This window comes from Athene noctua, chromosome Z, assembly GCF_965140245.1.
Source record: "Athene noctua chromosome Z, bAthNoc1.hap1.1, whole genome shotgun sequence".
Lineage (NCBI taxonomy): Eukaryota > Metazoa > Chordata > Aves > Strigiformes > Strigidae > Athene > Athene noctua.
Genome location: NC_134077.1, coordinates 69,726,603 through 69,745,024, shown reverse-complemented (window position 1 = coordinate 69,745,024; position 18,422 = coordinate 69,726,603). Strand labels below are relative to the sequence as shown.

Genomic DNA, 18,422 nt, shown 5'->3' with positions numbered 1-18,422 from the left:
TCCTGAGAAGCAAAATGTACTATATCAAAATGTTACATTTTCTCTACAGCAGATCATAAGATGCCAGATATGATTCTTATCTTTTTTGGGAAGCTTTTGCTAGTTTTAAGTTGCAGTTTGAGTAAAGACTTGCTTACTCAGTTCTTCCATAGTTTTCTGTTCTTTCTTCCTTAAGAACTGAAGGTATTTGCTTTTGTTCCTTAGACATTTTTTTTAACAGCTCTGTATTTGTTAGGTCACTTGCTATATTTCTGGAATCACCAGTTTCTCAAAAAGCTGTGGCAAGCTGATTTTAAGCATTATAAAGAAGAAGGATCAATATCTTGGCTTATTTGAGACAGTGTGCATGTTTTATTAGTTGTGCTTAACTAGATTTCTTTATAATTTTAGTAGCCACATGCAGAAGTGTGAAGGGGAAAAGCACCATGGAGTTTTCATGAAGCTGACATGGAGAAATGTTTTTTTCCAACAGAAAAATATGTAAAGATTTGGGGAAAAAAATCTGTGTAATAGAATTTAAACATTTACTGTTTCTGTACAGGCTATGATTTAAATATCTAAAACTAACCAGAAAAAAAAACTGTATTAGCTAGGCCTTTATTTCTGTTAAAATGTGTGTTCCATGGCTTGCTCTGCTTGGGGCAAGGAATTAAAATTAGGCTGATATACTCCTGTTTTATAGAACATACTCCTGTGCCATTTATACATCTTCGATCACTTCAGATGTAAAATGACTTTTTTTTCTTGCATGAGTAGGCTATCAAGCTGCCCTTCTAGCTTTGTTAACCTTGTAGCAGTTCACACCTTTATGGGAAGCTTGTAAATGGGGTTAAAGTTTGTATGTTAGGGTTTTCCCCGCATATGAATTAATGCTTTTGATTTCTGGAGAATGTGAAGATAAATTGTATCAGTGAAATATTTATGGTTTAACCATTAGCTACGCAGCCTTTGTGACCTATTGGGTTAGAAGTGGATTTGCTTTCTAATAAGAAAAGAAGCTACTTAAACTACAAAAAGATAGAAATGATTGGTTGCACTCTTAATGTTAATTCCTTTAGTCCTCATCTGTAAGGCACAAAATGAGATCAGTCTAGAAATCAATTTGTGTAAATTTTATAGCTGCTGTTCATGTAGAATGTTCTTCCAGGTTCTAAGGTGTAATAGCAGCTTTCTTGTGAATAAATGTCACAAGAACATTACAGTATAAATACTGTCATTATGTTCTCTAAAAGTAGCAATATAGAAATAAAATTTTTGTGCATTAATAAGCTTTATAACTTTTTTTTGCGTGCTGCTCAATGCTTGAAGTGTAGAAGTGCTTTAGGATCGGACTCCATATATATGATAGCGAAGAACGTTACCAAGGTTGTACTGTCACTAGGCACTTTTTCTCTGTATATCTAAGGCAGTTAATGTGAGTCTAAGCCAAGCAGTGAAAAGCTATGTAGCTCATGAGAAAAATTAATAAGAATCTGTTAATAATTAGTTATCGATATACTGTTAGATAATTCATTTTGCAAATATCTGCAGGAGAAGCTACATGACTATGAAAAGCTGGCTTAAATAGTTCTTAGGTTAAAGATTAGTTTGATTCTTATACTTTACAGTATAAATATTTAACTTTGTTTTTGATAGTTCTGTGTGGGTGTGAAATGTAAGTAATAGTGCTGTTTATAGGATGCAAAGTCACACTGTGAATTTACCAAGGCTAAGACTGCCTGTGTGACATTAATTCAGCTCATTATTTATATGTGTGGTGAAAACATTTGATTACTTTGTTTCATACAGTTTTTCCTTTTAAATTAATTTGTTTGTAACTCCACTTTTTCTTAAGGGAAGCTGAAGTAACTGTTTCCTAACATGGTGGTAGTTGATACCCACCAAATTCTGGGGTAGCAGACACCCCCATGATTTCTTGGTAAAATTAATGTTTTTACATTTGTTGTGACAACTTTTGCTGTTTGAGCAAGTGAACTAAGAACAACAGTAAGTTGCCATCACTTGTGGTCGTAGTGGTGGATGGCAAGCTTTGCCAAGCAGTTTCACGATTACTTGCAGCAAAGAGAGTTGATTGCTGTTTAGTCTTTGGTTCTCTTCCAGGAGCTGGATAAGTGTGCTCTTTTTGGTATAGAGTTTGCTGCCGCAACTCTGAAGAAAAATTGGCATTGGTAAAGTTAGGGAAAACATCTGTTATGAAGATGAGGGGAAGCTTCTTTTAAAAAAAATATAGCTGTTTACAGTTATATCACAATATAACAAACATGCCATTCCTTCTATATATGAAATGTAATATTTTTTCCCTCCAGCCCAGTGTATTAATTGTAAGCTACAAGGAACTGGCAAAAGCAGCTTCTCAGTTTGGACCTTATAAAGAAGCAGAATGGCGGCCTGACAGCACCATGATAGCTGTTTCAGTAAGTAGGATTTTCACTTCTTGCTATGGTTAAACTATTGCAAAGAGAGTTTTGTATTACTGTTATCTGTGCTTACGCAAATTTGCAGATTGTGTATACATTTAATTGATACTTGTCTTGTGAAAATACTTAATAGTACCCAGGTTTTTTTGGATAATAGAAGCTTACTTTAATAGTTTTCATTCATTCTTTCTCTTGAACACTGATATGCAGTTCTTTGTATTAAAATAATGTTTACATGTATTGACGAGGGGTTATCAACCATCTCATTATGTTAGTAATCTGGTCACAAAGAATAAGAGAATTTAAACACATGTGATTGGAAGAAATAGTTTGAGGAGTTAGGTGACATAACTATATTTAGCTTGATAAATAGGGTTTACAGATGTTTCAGCAAATTTGGTATTAAGAGGATGAAACCGTGACTTTATTAAGGTGCAGTATCTTTTGGTGATTAAAAAAAAGAATTGCATGGCACTGAGAACACAGAAACAAGATAGGTGATCATAGACATGGAAATAAAATGTTGTTTCATAGCTGGTGCTGTGCTCAAAATAGTAAAGTGGACTATTTCCACATTTAAAAATTCAAGCTGCATGGTAGACACAACAAAGGTGGGAGTATCTTGGTGACTTTTGGTCAGGTGTTATGTTAGGACCAGGTCTTAAATTGGCTAAGTTTCTTTTTCTAGCTTTTAAAATCAAGGCAGTTATATGTAAGATTTTCTTGTGAGAAGTTGCAGAGGAAAAGAATGAAATCATGAAACTTCCCCTTTAGAAACTGATTATGGGAAATTACACACTGGATAACTACAGTATTTGTTGGTGCACTGACTTCATCTCCTAATATAAACCATTTCTTGTGCTTGAAATGATGCCTGTAATGCTTTGTAGTTTTTAAACCAATTAGATATTGTTATCTTAGTGGAAAATACCAGATGGTCTATGGAATAGTTTGTGTCTCTACCAATATCATCATGACTCTTGTCAACTAAACTTCCTGTGATCCCGTTTTCTTGTGTGTGAATGCAGTGGTAGACTTTTCTGAGTAGTTTGTTTAGAATGTGCATGTGACCTAAAAGGGTCTCATGGAATCAGTGCAGTAAAGTATTTCTGTTAGTGTCAGATTATATTTTTAGTTAGCAAATGCTAATAGTTACCAGCAAAGGCAGAAAGGAGACTTCTGTAACATTTGCTATGAATAAAAAAGAATTCTTTGATTTTACAATAGAGCATATAATCACAAGTAAACTATCCAAACACATTTTAATTATACCTTTATGCAGCTGTTCAGAAGAGATATAAATTGTTGTATTATTATGCACATTTTTTTCTGTGATGTTGGGATCCATTTACTCAGGGGACCTTGTGGTTCAGCTGACAGTTAGAGTAACTTTAATTTCTGCCAGTTAAGTTACTGTATGTTCAAGTTTCTCTGCAGCTAAATGTATCATTTTCTTTTTGGTAGATACTGTCAGAATCTAGATGCCCATAAACTCTCAGTTTGTAAACTTAAGTTTTACAAATTAAAGTTCAAAATGGTCAAACAATTTATAAAATAATGAGTGTCATGAGATTTCTAATATTCTTCATGTTTTTTATGCTTATATTGCATATACATGTGTATGTATAGGTGTATACATACACATTATATAGTCAGGTGTGGTTTTTTTATGGTGGTTTTAACAGCAGTTGTGTTTTGCAAATTTTTTTAATATGCTTTTGGAAAATATATGAAGTTTAATTTGAAATGGTTGATGAGTCCTACTGAAAGAGCACATTTACAAATACTGGTATTTTTGTTATAGAGAGACAGGACGGAAAAGTGGTTTTGGGAGCTTAATGAAGAAGGTGTTTCCACTGATTCACGATACTTTCATCCCCAAATAAAACTGTTAACTTTTTTCCAAGAGAATAAACATTTTCTCCCTTCTTTGTGACTTTTTCTTAAGAAGAAAACTAATGAATACAAATGAATGAGCAATAGCAAAGCAAGTTATTAATTAAAAAAAGAATGGTTTGTACTACTAGTTTTGTTGAACTGAATTAACTTTAGTTAATTACGGAAGTCCTGTGCAATAGCTAAAAATACTAGTTTGAAGGCTGAGTTAGGTGATTTAGTTTCTATTACCTGTGCTCTTGAGTTTCACGATAGCAATAGTTTTATGTAATAATAAAATTGTGTTGTGCTTTGTTTTTAAGAAGGTGAACAAAAGGCTTAGTATGTACTTATTAGCCAAGTGGTACATTCACCTTTTAAAAGTTATGTAACGAAGGGAAATGTAGTCTGGATTTATGTCTGCTAGAGCTGTGATATACAGTGGTTTTTGTTTCTGGCTGCCAGGGTATTCAGAACATCTCTGAAAAGAAATCAATTGGCAGGATATGGTTTGAGGTAATTCTTATTTTTGTTCTGAAGGCAAACTTTGGTCTAATATATAATATAAAGCTTTATAAAATACCTCAAGTAGCTTTAACAGTGTGCAGTTGAACAAACATAAGCAGTTCTTACACTGTCATCATCACCTAGCAATTCTAACTTTTTTTACTACTGGTATCTTTATTACTAAACTGTTGGCAGTTTTCTAAACTGATCTTTTTTCCCTTGATATTTTGTAGTTTCTTCTCTCATATTCCTGCATTTGTAATTTTTCCAGTGTTACTGGGAAATACTTTGTTTCTTGTCTAGATTAGTACATATACCCAAGGTAGCTAATTCTAGTAGTTAAAGTTGTGAATTGCGTCAAGATGCTTCAATACAGAAAAATATACAAGGCATCCTGCTGCTGCTACAGGCAGTCCTCTGATACAGACTGACTGCTCTTCAGTGTGCATTCCCATAGCTAAGGCAGAGCTTTATTAAACATTGTAGGATACAAGACACCATGTAGTGAAATCCCTTGCAAGGTACTGTATGTTTATACTTTTGACTGTCAGACTTGAGAATGATCAGAGAAAGGATGACAGTGAGGGTTACTTTTAAGTTTCATTGCAACACAGGCATTTCTAAAGCAATGTGGAAACCTCTGTGAACAAATACGATCGATTTGCAGGGAGCGTATGGTTGAATGCTTCTTCATTTCATCCAGCTCTTCATGGAATTTGAGGTTCTGTTTAGAAATGAACCTGTAACAATAGCAACTTTGTGCTTTGAATGGTGTTCGGTAAGGCCCTTTGTACCTTAATATCAGTATAAAGATACTTCACAGTATTGTTTTACTTTTCCTTCCAGGATAAGATAACTTACAGGTTAAATATTTAATGATGTAATGGAAAGAACCTGTAAAGATATTAGAAATGAGCACATTTCTTTACCACATAATACCTGAACATGATATTACTGCACACAGAAAAACTTCCATTTATTTTTCAGCCTGTCTCAAGCTCACCATTATGGTTTGGATTTTATTCTTGCATGAGAAAGATACTCGCTTTGAATGAGATTAATTGTGTTTCTTGGACTTTGAAGCCAAAACACAATTTTCTTTCATGATAAAGCAAAATGTCTGACTAGGGAAAAACATGGCATCTGTGAACTGATAAACTAAGCTAACAAGAATATTACTTTTTCCTTTATTCAAATAAAAGGAAACTAACCTTGCAAAGCAACGGAACCATTCATTTCAGTGCTTCTTGTCTCCAGTCGTAGTGCTTTGGGTACATGCCCAACCCATATTAAAATGATTGGCTAGAAACACTTTTTAACCAAATGGCATTTGCCAATAAATTTGTGCTTTAAACAAATCATACTTCTTTGAACAGCTAATCTTATTGGTCATCTGCCTCCCCTGTGCTTATACAAACACTGGATCAGCTTCTAGTCATGACTGGAACATCTGATAACTAGATGATTTATATTTGTTCTGTGAATAACGTTAATAGTTTGAAGTCAGCATTCTAGAATGACAGAATATGACTTGATTGAATTATAGTAGAATTTTTTTCAGACATTGGAATATTTTGAAAAGGTACTGTGGTATCTAAAGGTATTGCATGACATGAAGTTTTTTTGAAAGCTACTTAGATGAGCAACATTAAGAGTTAGTGCCTAACTTCTTTGCACTCTGTAGTGACCATATGTTTTCAAACACCTGGAGGTCTTTTTCTGAGGGCTTGGTACCTTCTACTACATCCTTTCTGCATTAATTCTTTTAGTTGGTGAGAATTCTCTGAGTTGGTGCCCGGGTTCTAAATATCGGATGTAGTTCTCTGGTTGTATGTATTCATATGAATCTGAGGAAAATTTCTGCTGGATGCATACATCAACAGTGATGTTTTTTCATTTTTCTACCTAGTGACTGATCTATTCAGTGAGATTTAAGGGCTACTATGGATTTTACCTAGAATGAGTTGCAGTGCAGTTTTTTAATATATCTGAAATGTGATGCGAGTGTATGTTTGTGTTCTGTATATGAAACATGTAGAAATCACGAGTCTGTATAGATTTTACTCATGCAGATAGACTAGATGCATACCTTATCAGTGTTTCTCTTTCAGACTGCAAATGGATACATCTTATTTTTTGAAATCCCATCAGTAAGAGACAAGTATCTTTATGAGCCAATGTATCCCAAGTAAGTATTTTAAACTTTTATTTGCATCGCCACAGTGTGAAAAAATATGACTACACAAGTTCTAAGCAGATTTTATGATGATAAATATTTTCTTCCAAAGTATGTTTTAAAGCTTGATGAGTATATGAAGCATCAGAGTCAGTTCAGAGGAGAAGTTTGTCTAATTGGCTTGTTGTACGCTGGTAAGATTACTTGTGTCCACCTTAAGCTTTCAAAATTCTAAATAGCAGGGTTAAAATTGTCTAATTTGGTAATTTGAGGTAGTCTGTTGAATTCGTGTTCTTGAACAAGCTTAAATAATTCCTTTTGAGTAATTCAGTTGAATAAGTTAAGTTTCTTAGGAACTATTAATTTTTTAATAGATTCCTCTCTGCCCTCCAAATTTGTATTAACTTTTCTGGTAATTTTTGAAACAAAAGGGGAATAAATTCTCAATATTTTGTAAAGAATACAAATAGTTTTTAGTATGACTGTACAAGTATTTTAGCTGCAGCATGTTATGTTGTCATTATCATCTTATTTTCCTTATTGTGAATGACAGAATACATTTTATGTGTTCAAATGTGACTGTATGTTGGATATGTTTGTGGTTGACTTGGTTGACTTTGAATTTGGCAAAATTGGAAAATACTTAGGAAAAATTGAAACCTCAAGAAGTGTATTTATGTGTGTCTCTGTGTGTGTTTAAGTAGGCAGAATCTGTCATCATTGATTGGATCAAATTTGTCCACAGGAATAATAAAACATTCTTGATTTCTCATTGGCTTGAAACTGCTTTTTTTTTTTTTTTAATATGTCTCTGTATATACCTTCATCACTGTGATAATGCTAGTCAACTTATTTTTAAGTTTTTTTTCATATTCATAAAATAAGTTAAAGTTAATCAGTGGGTGTCTCCAAATGGACATGAGGAGTATTGGACAACCTGTTATGAGTACCAGAGCTTGTGGGCTGTTGTGCCAGTGACGACCCTCACCCTGCCATCTCAGTGGAGACAAGGGATGGAGACATGCAGCAAAACAAAAATGCAAGGGATATTGGTGGATCAGTAACCATGGTGACACCTGTGAAAGGTCAGGCCAGACTTAGGACCTCTAAATGCAAAAAGGTGCTGCGGACATCAGCCCATCTGAAGTGCATGTATGCCAATACATACAGCATGGGTAACAAGCAGGAGGAGCTTGAAGCCATGATGCAGCAGGAAAATTATGATGTAGTGGCTGTTACAGAAACATGGTGGGATGTCTCCCCTGACTGGAGTGTGAGTGTACCAATTGATGGCTACAAGCTCCTTAGGAGGTATAGACAAGGAAGGAGAGGTGGTGGGTGGCGCTGTATGTCAGGGACTGTTATGATTGCTTTGAGTACAAGTGCAGTGAAGACAGAGTGGAGTGTCTTTGTGTTAGAATCAGGGGGAAGGCCAACAGGGCAGATGTTGTAGTGGGAGTCTGTTATAGGCCACCCATCCAGGATAGAGAGGTGGATGAAATATTCTATTGGCACCTAGGAGAAATCTTACAATCTCTTGGCCTTGTTCTTGTGGGAGACTTTAACTTCCCAGACATCTGCTGGAAATACAAAACAGCAGAGTGAGACCAGTCCCAGAGATTCCTGGAATGTGCGGGAGATAACTTTCTGACACAGCTGGTGAGTGAACCAGCCAGAGAAGGTGCCCTGCTGGATCTCCTCTTTGTGAACAGAGAAGGACTGGTGAATGGTGTAGCAGTTGGAGGCCAACTAGGGCACAGCGATCATGAAATAATAGTGTTCTGTTTTGAATTCTATTTCTATCCAACCTAGTTGATTTTGTGATTCTGTGAAATAATAAAGTTCACTATTCTTAGAGAGGCCAGGATGGGGGCAGCAGAACTGCCACCATGGACTTCCAAAGGGCTGACTTTGTCTTGATTAGGCACCTGCTTGAGAGGATCTCCTGGGAGATGATCCTGTAAGGTATAGGGGCCCAGGAAGGCTGGGTGCTCTTTAAGAAGAAAGTCTTAATGGCTCAGGAGCAGGCGGTCCCCAGGTGCTGTAAGAGAAGGCGGCGGCAGAGAAGGGAAAAGGCCACTGTAGCTGAACAGGGAGCTTTGGCTGCAATTCAAGGAGGAGAGTTTATGGCCTTTGAAAGAAGGGGCTAGAAACTCACAGTGATTAAAGATGCTGTGAGGCTGTGCAGGGCAGAAATCAGGAGGTCTAAAGCCCAGCTAGAAATTAATCTGGCTTCAGCAGTCAAGGACAACAAGAAATGTTTGTATAAGTACGTCAACAGCAAAAGAAAGACCAGGGAGAGCCTCCATTCCCTGCTAGATGCAGGAGGAAACATGGTAACAATGAGGAAAAGGCTGAGGTGCTTAATGCCTTCTTTGCCTCAGTCTTTAATAACGAGACCAGTTGTACTGAGGGAGTCCAGCCTCCTCAGCCAGAAGATAGAGGCTGGGACAACCACCCCCCAGTTCCAGGAGGAGATAGTCAGTGACCTCCTGCATCACAAAGACACACACCAGTCTATGGGGCCAGACGGGATACACCCGAGGGTGCTGAAGGAGCTGGCTGGGGTGATCGTCAAGCTACTTTACATCATTTATCAGCAGTCCTGGCTGACTGGGGAGGTCCCAACTGATTGGAAATTGGCCAATGTGACGTCCATATATAAGAAGGGTCATAAGGATGATCTGGGAAATTACAATCCTGTCAGCTTGACTTCGGTGCCCGGGAAGCTGCTGGAGCAGCTCATCCTGAGTACCATCACACAACACATGAGGGACAGCCAGATGCTCAGGCCCAGTCAGTATGGGATTGTGAAAGGCAGGTCCTGCTTGACAAACCTGATCTCCTTCTACGACAGGGCGACCTGCTTATTGGGTGAGGGAAAGGCTGTGGATGTTGTCTACCTTGACTTTAGTAAGGCCTTTGACACTGTTTCCCACAGCATTCTCCTGGTGAAACTGGCTGCTTGTGGCTTGGATGGGCAGATGCTTCACTGAGTAAACCACTGTCTGGATGTCCGACTTGGAGGAGTTTCACTAAGGCCAAATGCCGGGGGCTGCCCTTGGGCCACAACAACCCCCAGCAGCACTACAGGCTTGGGGAGGAGTGGCTGGAGAGCTGCCAGTCAGAGAGGGACCTGGGGGTGCTGATTGACAGCCGGCTGAACAGGAGCCAGCAGTGTGCCCAGGGGGCCAAGAAGGCCAATGGCATCCTGGCTTGTGTCAGCAATAGCGTGGCCAGCAGGGACAGGGAAGGGATCTGACCCCTGTACTGGGCACTGGTGAGGCCGCACCTCGATGACTGTGTTCAGTTTTGGGCCCCTCACTCCAAAAAGGACATTGAATGACTCGAGCGTGTCCAGAGAAGGGCAACGGAGCTGGTGCAGGGTCTGGAGCACAGGTCGTACGAGGAGCGGCTGAGGGAACTGGGGCTGTTTAGTCTGGAGAAAAGAAGGCTGAGGGGAGACCTCATCGCCCTCTACAGCTCCCTGAAAGGAGGGTGCAGAGAGCTGGGGATGAGCCTTTTTATCAAGTAACAAGCGACAGGACACCAGGGAAGGTTTAGACTGGATGTCAGGAAGCATTTCTTTCCAGAAGGGGTTGTTGGGCGTTGGAATAGGCTGCCCAGGGCAGTAGTGGATTCCTCATCCCTGAAGAGTCAGGTTGACATATCACCAAGGTGTAGTTGAGAACTGTCAGTGTTAGGTTGATGGTTAGATTAGATGATCTTTAAGGTGTTTTCCAGCCTAGGTGATTCTGTGATTCATATATCTTTTGGCCTCTGAAATAGCGCTCTAAGCTCTGGAATTAATTAGAATTTACTCTTGCAACTTAGTTTTCTATTTTCCAAAAGCTTTGGTCTCATATAGGCAAGTTATATTACTTTACTTGTCTTTTCTGAGACCTGAATAGCATTTTTAAACTTACTTTTCACATCTGACTTAGTGTCATCAGAAAAAAAAAAAAAAAGCATACAACATGTTGCTGCAACCTGTTTAAATAGATAAAGGGATAATATATCTTTAGCTATACATAATAGGAAACACTAAACATTAGTTTATGTTATGTTTTTCTTTTTAATTGGCAAAATTTGAATATGTATGGATATATGTATAAAATATGCAATAAGTGTTGAAAAAGCAGCTTTGGCAAGTTTGTTTAAACATACCACATGTAGACAGGTTTGAAAATACCTGTTAAGCAGTCATTGACAAACCAGTCTAACTTCTATGTAAAACAGTGGTAATTGATTTGTGTTGTCAACCTGGAAGTGTTTTATGAAAAAGTCTTTGTTAGCTGTGTGTTGTTGAATGGTCAGGGTTTTAATATATATTTGTATAGCCCAAAACAGCATAATGCTGATTCTGTGGATGAGTAAGACAAGGTGTTTGTCCCTAGAGTGTTTATGATAGGTTGCTCACAGTCTCCTAAGATTAATGCATGTGCTTAACTCTAAGAAGATGAATGATCTAACTGAATTATACTGGGATTACTAGTCTGTCTATATTTAGCCCTCAATTTTGAAAACCTACATAAAATAACTACTGTCCTGATTTCAAAATAAAGACATAAGCATTTGTGTGTGAATTATGCCTTCTATGATAACATCAAATTATTCTATAAACTATTATAATGGGATGAACTGTTTTTTGGTGCAGATGCAGTGCACTTCCTGTTGTCATTTTCATTCATTTGCTTTGTAGATCAAATACTAAAAAAAAACAACAAAAACCCCAAAACCAAACCAAACCAACCTGAAATTAACAAACAGGCCAGTTAAAACAAAAGCCCAGAATCAAAACTTTATTCAAGCATATGTTCATTTTGCAAAGATGTTACTTCACTGAAATGCTTAGATTTAGTTTCTGCTGGACCAAACAATACCAGATTAACTTTGTTAACTCCAAAGCCATTAAAAATCAGTGAAAGGCCTCATATATGACTTCCCTTGTGCTTGAATTGGGTCATCTTACTGTTTTCTCCAACTGTAGCAGTGTGTTCTTGGCTCCTTCCTCTATGTTGGCAGCAGTGATTGTGCAGCTGTGCCTTAAGTAAAGTCAGGTTGCTGACCCGATGGGGAAACTAAACCTGCCTATCTCCCTTCATTACTCCTCCTTGTTCCTTTCCCTGGATTCCGGTAGCTTAGTTTTCAAGTTGGCATATAATAAAAATCTGGCATTAGGAGATGGTGACCTTGAAGTAGCAGCACTAGGAAGTTCAAAACCATGGAGTGACTGCTTAGTGATACTCTTCTGATAATTCTCATATGGTATTTAATTATAAAAGCAATTTTTGAAACATTTGAACTCATGTGGGTATTAATTATGACTTTTCCAGCTTTGTTTTATGTGATTATGTACCTATCTTGGATAAACTGAATGGAAGGGTGATGATTTTTGCAGAGAGAATAAAGATGTAAGGCTGTCCTTGCATAGTGGTGTGATAGGACAGCTGCTGGAAACAGGTCAGTGAAAACGGTGAAATGGATGTGCAACACGTTCAAATGTAGGTCTTCACACTTTGGGTATTTGAGGTAAAGGTTTTATTGTCTACCATTCTTCTCTTTGGACACCTCCGCAACATAACAGAAAGTTAAGAAATGTTGAAGAATACCATCAGTTGTGGATTTGTTTTGGTTTTTTTAAGCTGGTGAGCACACTTCTGTTAGTGATCCTAAAAGTTCAGTCTTATTCTACTTTTAAAAATTATCAATAATTCTTAATGTTAATGAATTGTCCATATCTACTAACTTCCTGTAAGCAGAATGAAGCGTGTTCTCTTGTTTCCTTTCTTAAATAATAACGGTCAGTTCTGATAAACCTAAAATTTCTATGTAGTGACTACAAAGATAAAGCAAAACTCTCTTAATACAACTTCAGTGTGAACAGAATTCTTAAGCGGTGTAGTTCAACATAATGAGGTGGTTGTACACTGAGAGTACACAACAGTAATGTCCCAGCTGTGCGAAAATCCTTGTGCAAGATTTTATAGTTTAGTCAATATCCTGAACTTGAACTTGTGACTAGGTTTGATCCCATACAAATGAAAACATTAATTAAAGGTTGTGTTTAAATTCTCCTCTCAGCTTAGCTCTCATTTGAATGGAATGTGTATATTTCATTGTAAGTATAAAAAGTACATCAGAAAAGTGGGTGATAAAGTATATGATATAGACAGCCACTTTCTTGACTTCAATTATTTTTGCAGTCTTCTAGATTGGGACACTGGTAGCTGCAGTAAGGTTACAGCTTTACGTGGTATTGGTATTTTTTAAATAACTGCTTTAAAATTTGATTGATAATGGTTTACCCTTGGTTTGAAGGAAAGGACCAAAAAAGTTGCTGAAAATAAAAATCACTTCTCGTTTGTCCATATGGGATAGAGATGTTTATGGAGAAAAATTACAGTCCTTCTAATTTATAGTTCTTACTGCACAGACTTATTACTATATATAGCTGTTGAGTAAGATGATCCAGAAGAGCTTGCCTACATTTGATCAGTTAACACAACTAATGTAACATGCAGTTGCTGTGTAAACTTATTACACTTGCAAAAGATTTTTACTGGTACAGCGTGAACAAAATGCCTCAAGATAAACAAAACAAACAAACCAAAAAACAATCCACACAAAACAAACCAAAACCAAACTGCATGGGAAGTGACAGAAATGCTTTTGCTGTTTATAACTCAATACCATTGCAGTATACAGAATCACAGTTTGATTGGGGGTTTTTTGGTTGGTTGGTTGTTTTTTTTTTTTCATAGGGTCAGGTGACTCTCTTCCAGTCTAATCAGTACAAGTTTAACAGAAGAGCTAAAGTGTGAATTGAGGCTAAACTCTTGTCATGTTTAATGCAAGAGTCTCAGCTTCCTCTTATCTTTTAGTAATGTGAAATAACCAGATTTTGAAAAGTAAGGTTGAGTGAACTCCCTCTGCCCCCTGCTATTGTTTGGCTAAAAACCAGACAGGGTCAGAGTCTAGGAAAATTGATTTCCTGTTTAAAAATGCCCATTTGGCATGACTTACTTCTTTTCATGTGAGCCTTTTTTAATGGTCTTTATATTCTGAAATTCAGTGTGTTTTCATGGAAGTGCTGGAATTCAAGATTGTCAACGTCTGTAACTGGAGCCCACAAAACCTTTCAAGTTTGTTCTATCAATAACTGAGGGCATACCTCTTACAAAATGGAGAATATATTAAATACTTTAAGATGCTTTTAGAGGCTTAATCAGTTTAAAAGATATTTATGTAGATATTGTAGGAGTTAAGGAACTGACCTGTTCAGCATTATGCACATTTTATGTAAAATGTATTATTAGATTAATGTGATAAAACAAGTGCTTATATCATAAACGCAGCATTCTGTTATGAATTCTAAGTTTTTATATAAAAGAAGGAAGCTTTTTTAACGTTTTTGCTGGAGTTGATAGTTTTTTGTCAAATTGTAATATTTTAGGAATGTTACAGATTGAAGCTGTTCTATGGAAGGAAGTATTTCTGGCTCCGTTGATAGTTGGCTAGGAATTGCTCATCTGTTCTTGGAGTGAACAGACATTCATGCTCAGTGAAAATCTAAAGCGTCCTCCTTAATTTGTTAGACTAAAACCAGGAAAAAATGCAATAATTGTGTGGGTGTTTTTGTTTTTTAAATCGAGCCAGAGCAGCTTCATTCCAGCACTTTAAGAGACTTCTCTAGCTCAGAGCAGACTTGGAAGAGAATCAGTATTGGCTATTAGCCCACATTCTGGGATACTTTTCTGCAGTGAGCACAAATACAAAGTCCTGCTTCAGTTAGCTCAGTCTAATTTTATCACCATATTATTGAAATCATTATGAGAGAAAACATGAAGAAAACGTATGTGTAGTAATAAGTTAATAGAGTGGTAAAATAAAATTAATCTCCACTTGTGATACACTTAAGAATAGTGACAGTGCATACAAGCAAATTTGTGGCTTTGTAAGCTATGGCAAGGTATGGTAATATTTTTTTGGAGGAGTTTCCAAAGGGTTTTTTGCAGATACTCCTTTGTTTCACAGTGAAGAGACATGTAACAACCATCACAGTAGAGGCTTCCCTGTACTGAACTGATAGTTATTTCTGTTTAGAGTTTTGGCAAAGAGAATGACTTAAGACTTTTCACTTGAAGAGACAGTGTGAGGTGACTTAATGCTGAGGATAATTTGCTTTTAAAAAAAAAAACAAGAAAAAACTTTTTAACTTTACATGGCTAATAAACTAAATTGGTAATTGGAAATTCTTTTGCCTCAGATTTCTTGATCCTCAAAGGGAGCCTGCATTTTGGGGTGGGGGGAAGTGATATGAATGTAAATTTACAATGGATGTATATTTTCATATACATTACATATTTCCATTCATTGTATGTAAATATGCACACATATATGTATACTGTATTCATGTCCTACTATTTCTGGTGCTTTTCAAAGCTTTTTCCTTTTCTATAGCAAGATGTTTTATACGTGCCATAAATTACCTCATCATGGGGATTTTTTTCCTGATTCAGCAATTAGTGTGTACAAAGGTTTTGAACGTTAAACTCTGCAAGGGTAACTGATGAGGTGTATAGTTAATTAACTTACTAAATAATTTTTGTCTGTGTGAATTGTGTGGTTTTCCTTGTAAGTTGTTTCTGGCATTGGTTGGAAAATGTATTTTAAAAACTAGATTAGTTGTAGAATTTTTATTAACCACTATGGCACTTGCTAGCCCATGATGTGGTTCAGGAGGTTTAAAATGTCAAGAAATCTTTGCAACTGGAATAATTTGGCAAACCATTCAGCTTTTTTACATGAATAGTTGATTAATATGCTAGCTAGTTATTTCTCTTCTCAAACCACAGGAACCTGTTATTCTGTTTGGTAGCAAAGGTTCTACTAAGAATTACTTTTCTAAACCCTTATTTATTTTTTAGAGTTGTTTTGATAGAGTCTCTTTAAATTTTTGTTTGTCCAGCTCCTGACAAACTGTGTGCATGTAGCTCTGGATCCAGCCAGACATATTTCATCTTGATCTGGTGGCTACCTGCAGTGTATGGTGGAGAGGTGCGGGTTTAGAGTTGAGAAGACACTAGTCATATGAAAATCAAAGAACCATTCCTAAAAATACATGGTGGGCAGTGAATTGTTAGTGAAGAATCACATTTAGAGGTGATGATGCAGGCTGTTTGAATCAGGTATAAAAATAATTAAGTCCTCAGCTCTAAAGACAACTCACTAACTGAAGTCTTCACATGAACCATTTTAAAACAGTTAATAAACATTGTGTAATTGTACTAATGCAGCAATATTAATTGTTGCCAGCTTTTTACTTTTGCGCCGTCAAAGAGCGCAAGTTCTTGATGGTGTGAATTCATTTAGAAACAATCTTTGCCCTCTTTTTCTCACATGTATAATGCTCTTAATAGTTGAAACATCAAGGTGTTGGGATTTTTTTCTTTCTTTTTCTTTTCCAAAACTAACTATTGAAGAAATTATTTTAGCAGCAAGAATATCATAGCCCCAAAGTAGTATAAAAACATTTAACCTTGTTTGTATCAGTTAATTGTCCTGAAGATATGTACTGATGAACGTCTGGTGTCTTTAATATTTTTTCCAGTAAAATGTCTCTATTCCTTCCCAAGCAGTTGTGATTTGACTAGTGGGAATGGATGCTACTGACTTGTTTGTTTGGTCTGTTAATTAATGTGATATCTGACTTTTTTTTTTTTAGTATAATATTAGTTGACTGTGAGAACATCTCTGAACTTTTCTAAACTATTATCCAGCCATAACAGCTACCTATACTCTCTCTCTCTCTCTCTATATATATACATATACATATATATATGTATATACTACTATACTATAGTAGTCTATGATTATCCCAGATAGTAAGGTGGAAACTTAAATCCTGATTTAATGCTATTTCTACTTCTGGAATAGTATTCTCCAGTAATACGCAGTAAACAGTGAGCATTATTTTGAAAAACTGAAAATTATTTTGAAATACATAGAACAGACTAAAAAAAGATGATGGACCTTTATTGCAAATTGTAAACAAGTTAAGTACATAATTTTGGATTCTGCTGTAATTCTGAATATTTCTTAGTTGTTTCTGCTTGCAGTGACTAAGTCTTGTAATGATATTCCTGAGTGAGTTTTGTCAGTGGATTGTGCTGTATGATTTAACTGCTGTGCATGTAGTGGAGGACATAAGTGCAGTACTGTGCTGCTAGAAGCTGGTTGGTCTCCTGTTTCGTCCCTGAACCTACCCTCACCCCAGATAACGAACTCCAAGGAAATTCTTCCTCCCAGTTCAGGGGAGCCTGCCTGCTGCCTGACTGTGCTTTTGCTGCCTCTTTCTTGAATTTAGGATTCTTAAGGTTTGTTGTTTTAGGTTTGGGGTTTTTTTTTTGGAAGGGGAGTGGTGTGGTGACAGTTCTCCATTTTCTCATTGTTGCTTCTTGCATCATAGTTTGAGATAACGTTTTTTTCTTCCACCAGAATCAAAGTGCCAAAGTTCCAGAGTCAGTCCTTCCCCTGTAAGAAGATGAAATGTATACAAAAAATTATGACTTCATGCTAAGAATAGTAGCAATTCACTTATTTATAGGCTCATCTTTCATTATGGAGAAGTCAGGCTAGAACTGAACAGCAGGAGAAGGTTAATGTGGGGAAAGCTGGGAGAATTGGAGTTTGGTGAAAGAGGGCAAGCCCTTAAGGTAGACTTGTATGTACCATTCATCTTTATCCTTTTAAAAGGTGATTCATGAAATAAAGTTATGTAGGCTTTCAACATCTGGAAGACATTTTGTTACACCATATAGTGCTCTGTTTATATATATGTCTATAGAGGAAACATGGTTACCAAGTGATGAGGAGAAGGCTGAGGTGCTTAATGCCTTCTTTGCCTCAGTCTTTAATAACAAGGCTAGTGGTACTGAGGGAATCCAGCCTCCTCAGCCAGAAGACAGAGACTGGGAGAAGGACCCCTCCACAATCCAGGAGGAGACAATCAGTGACCTGCTGCATCACACAGTCTATGGGGCCGGACGGGATACACCTGAGGGTGCTGAAGGAGCTGGCTGGGGTGATCGCCAAGCTACTTTACATCATTTAAGCATCAGACCTGGCTGACTGGCGAGGTCCCGACAGATTAGAAATTGGCCACTGTGATTCCAATATATAAAAAGGGTTGGAAGGATAATCTGGGAAATTACAGGCCTGTCAGCTTGACTTCGGTGCCCGGGAAGCTGATGGAGCAGCTCATCCTGAGTACCATCACACAACACATGAGGGACAGCCAGATGCTCAGGCCCAGTCAGCATGGGTTTGTGAAAGGCAGGTCCTGCTTGGCAAACCTGATCTTCTACGACAGGGCGACCTGCTTATTGGGTGAGGGAAAGGCTGTGGATGTTGTCTACCTTGACTTTAGTAAGGCCTTTGACACT

At 37.1% G+C, this 18,422-nt stretch overlaps 1 protein-coding gene across 4 annotated transcripts in view; it reads left to right on the top strand.

Moving 5' to 3' along the window:
* Positions 1 to 18,422, top strand: part of RIC1 (RIC1 homolog, RAB6A GEF complex partner 1) — a 56,031-nt gene that overhangs the window by 7,991 nt on the left and 29,618 nt on the right. For all 4 annotated transcript variants that reach the window (XM_074931749.1, XM_074931750.1, XM_074931748.1 and 1 more), the window contains exons 2-3: positions 2,307 to 2,414; positions 6,911 to 6,987. In XM_074931749.1, the coding sequence (XP_074787850.1) occupies positions 2,307 to 2,414; positions 6,911 to 6,987 (185 nt within the window). The remainder of the gene's footprint in view (positions 1 to 2,306; positions 2,415 to 6,910; positions 6,988 to 18,422) is intronic.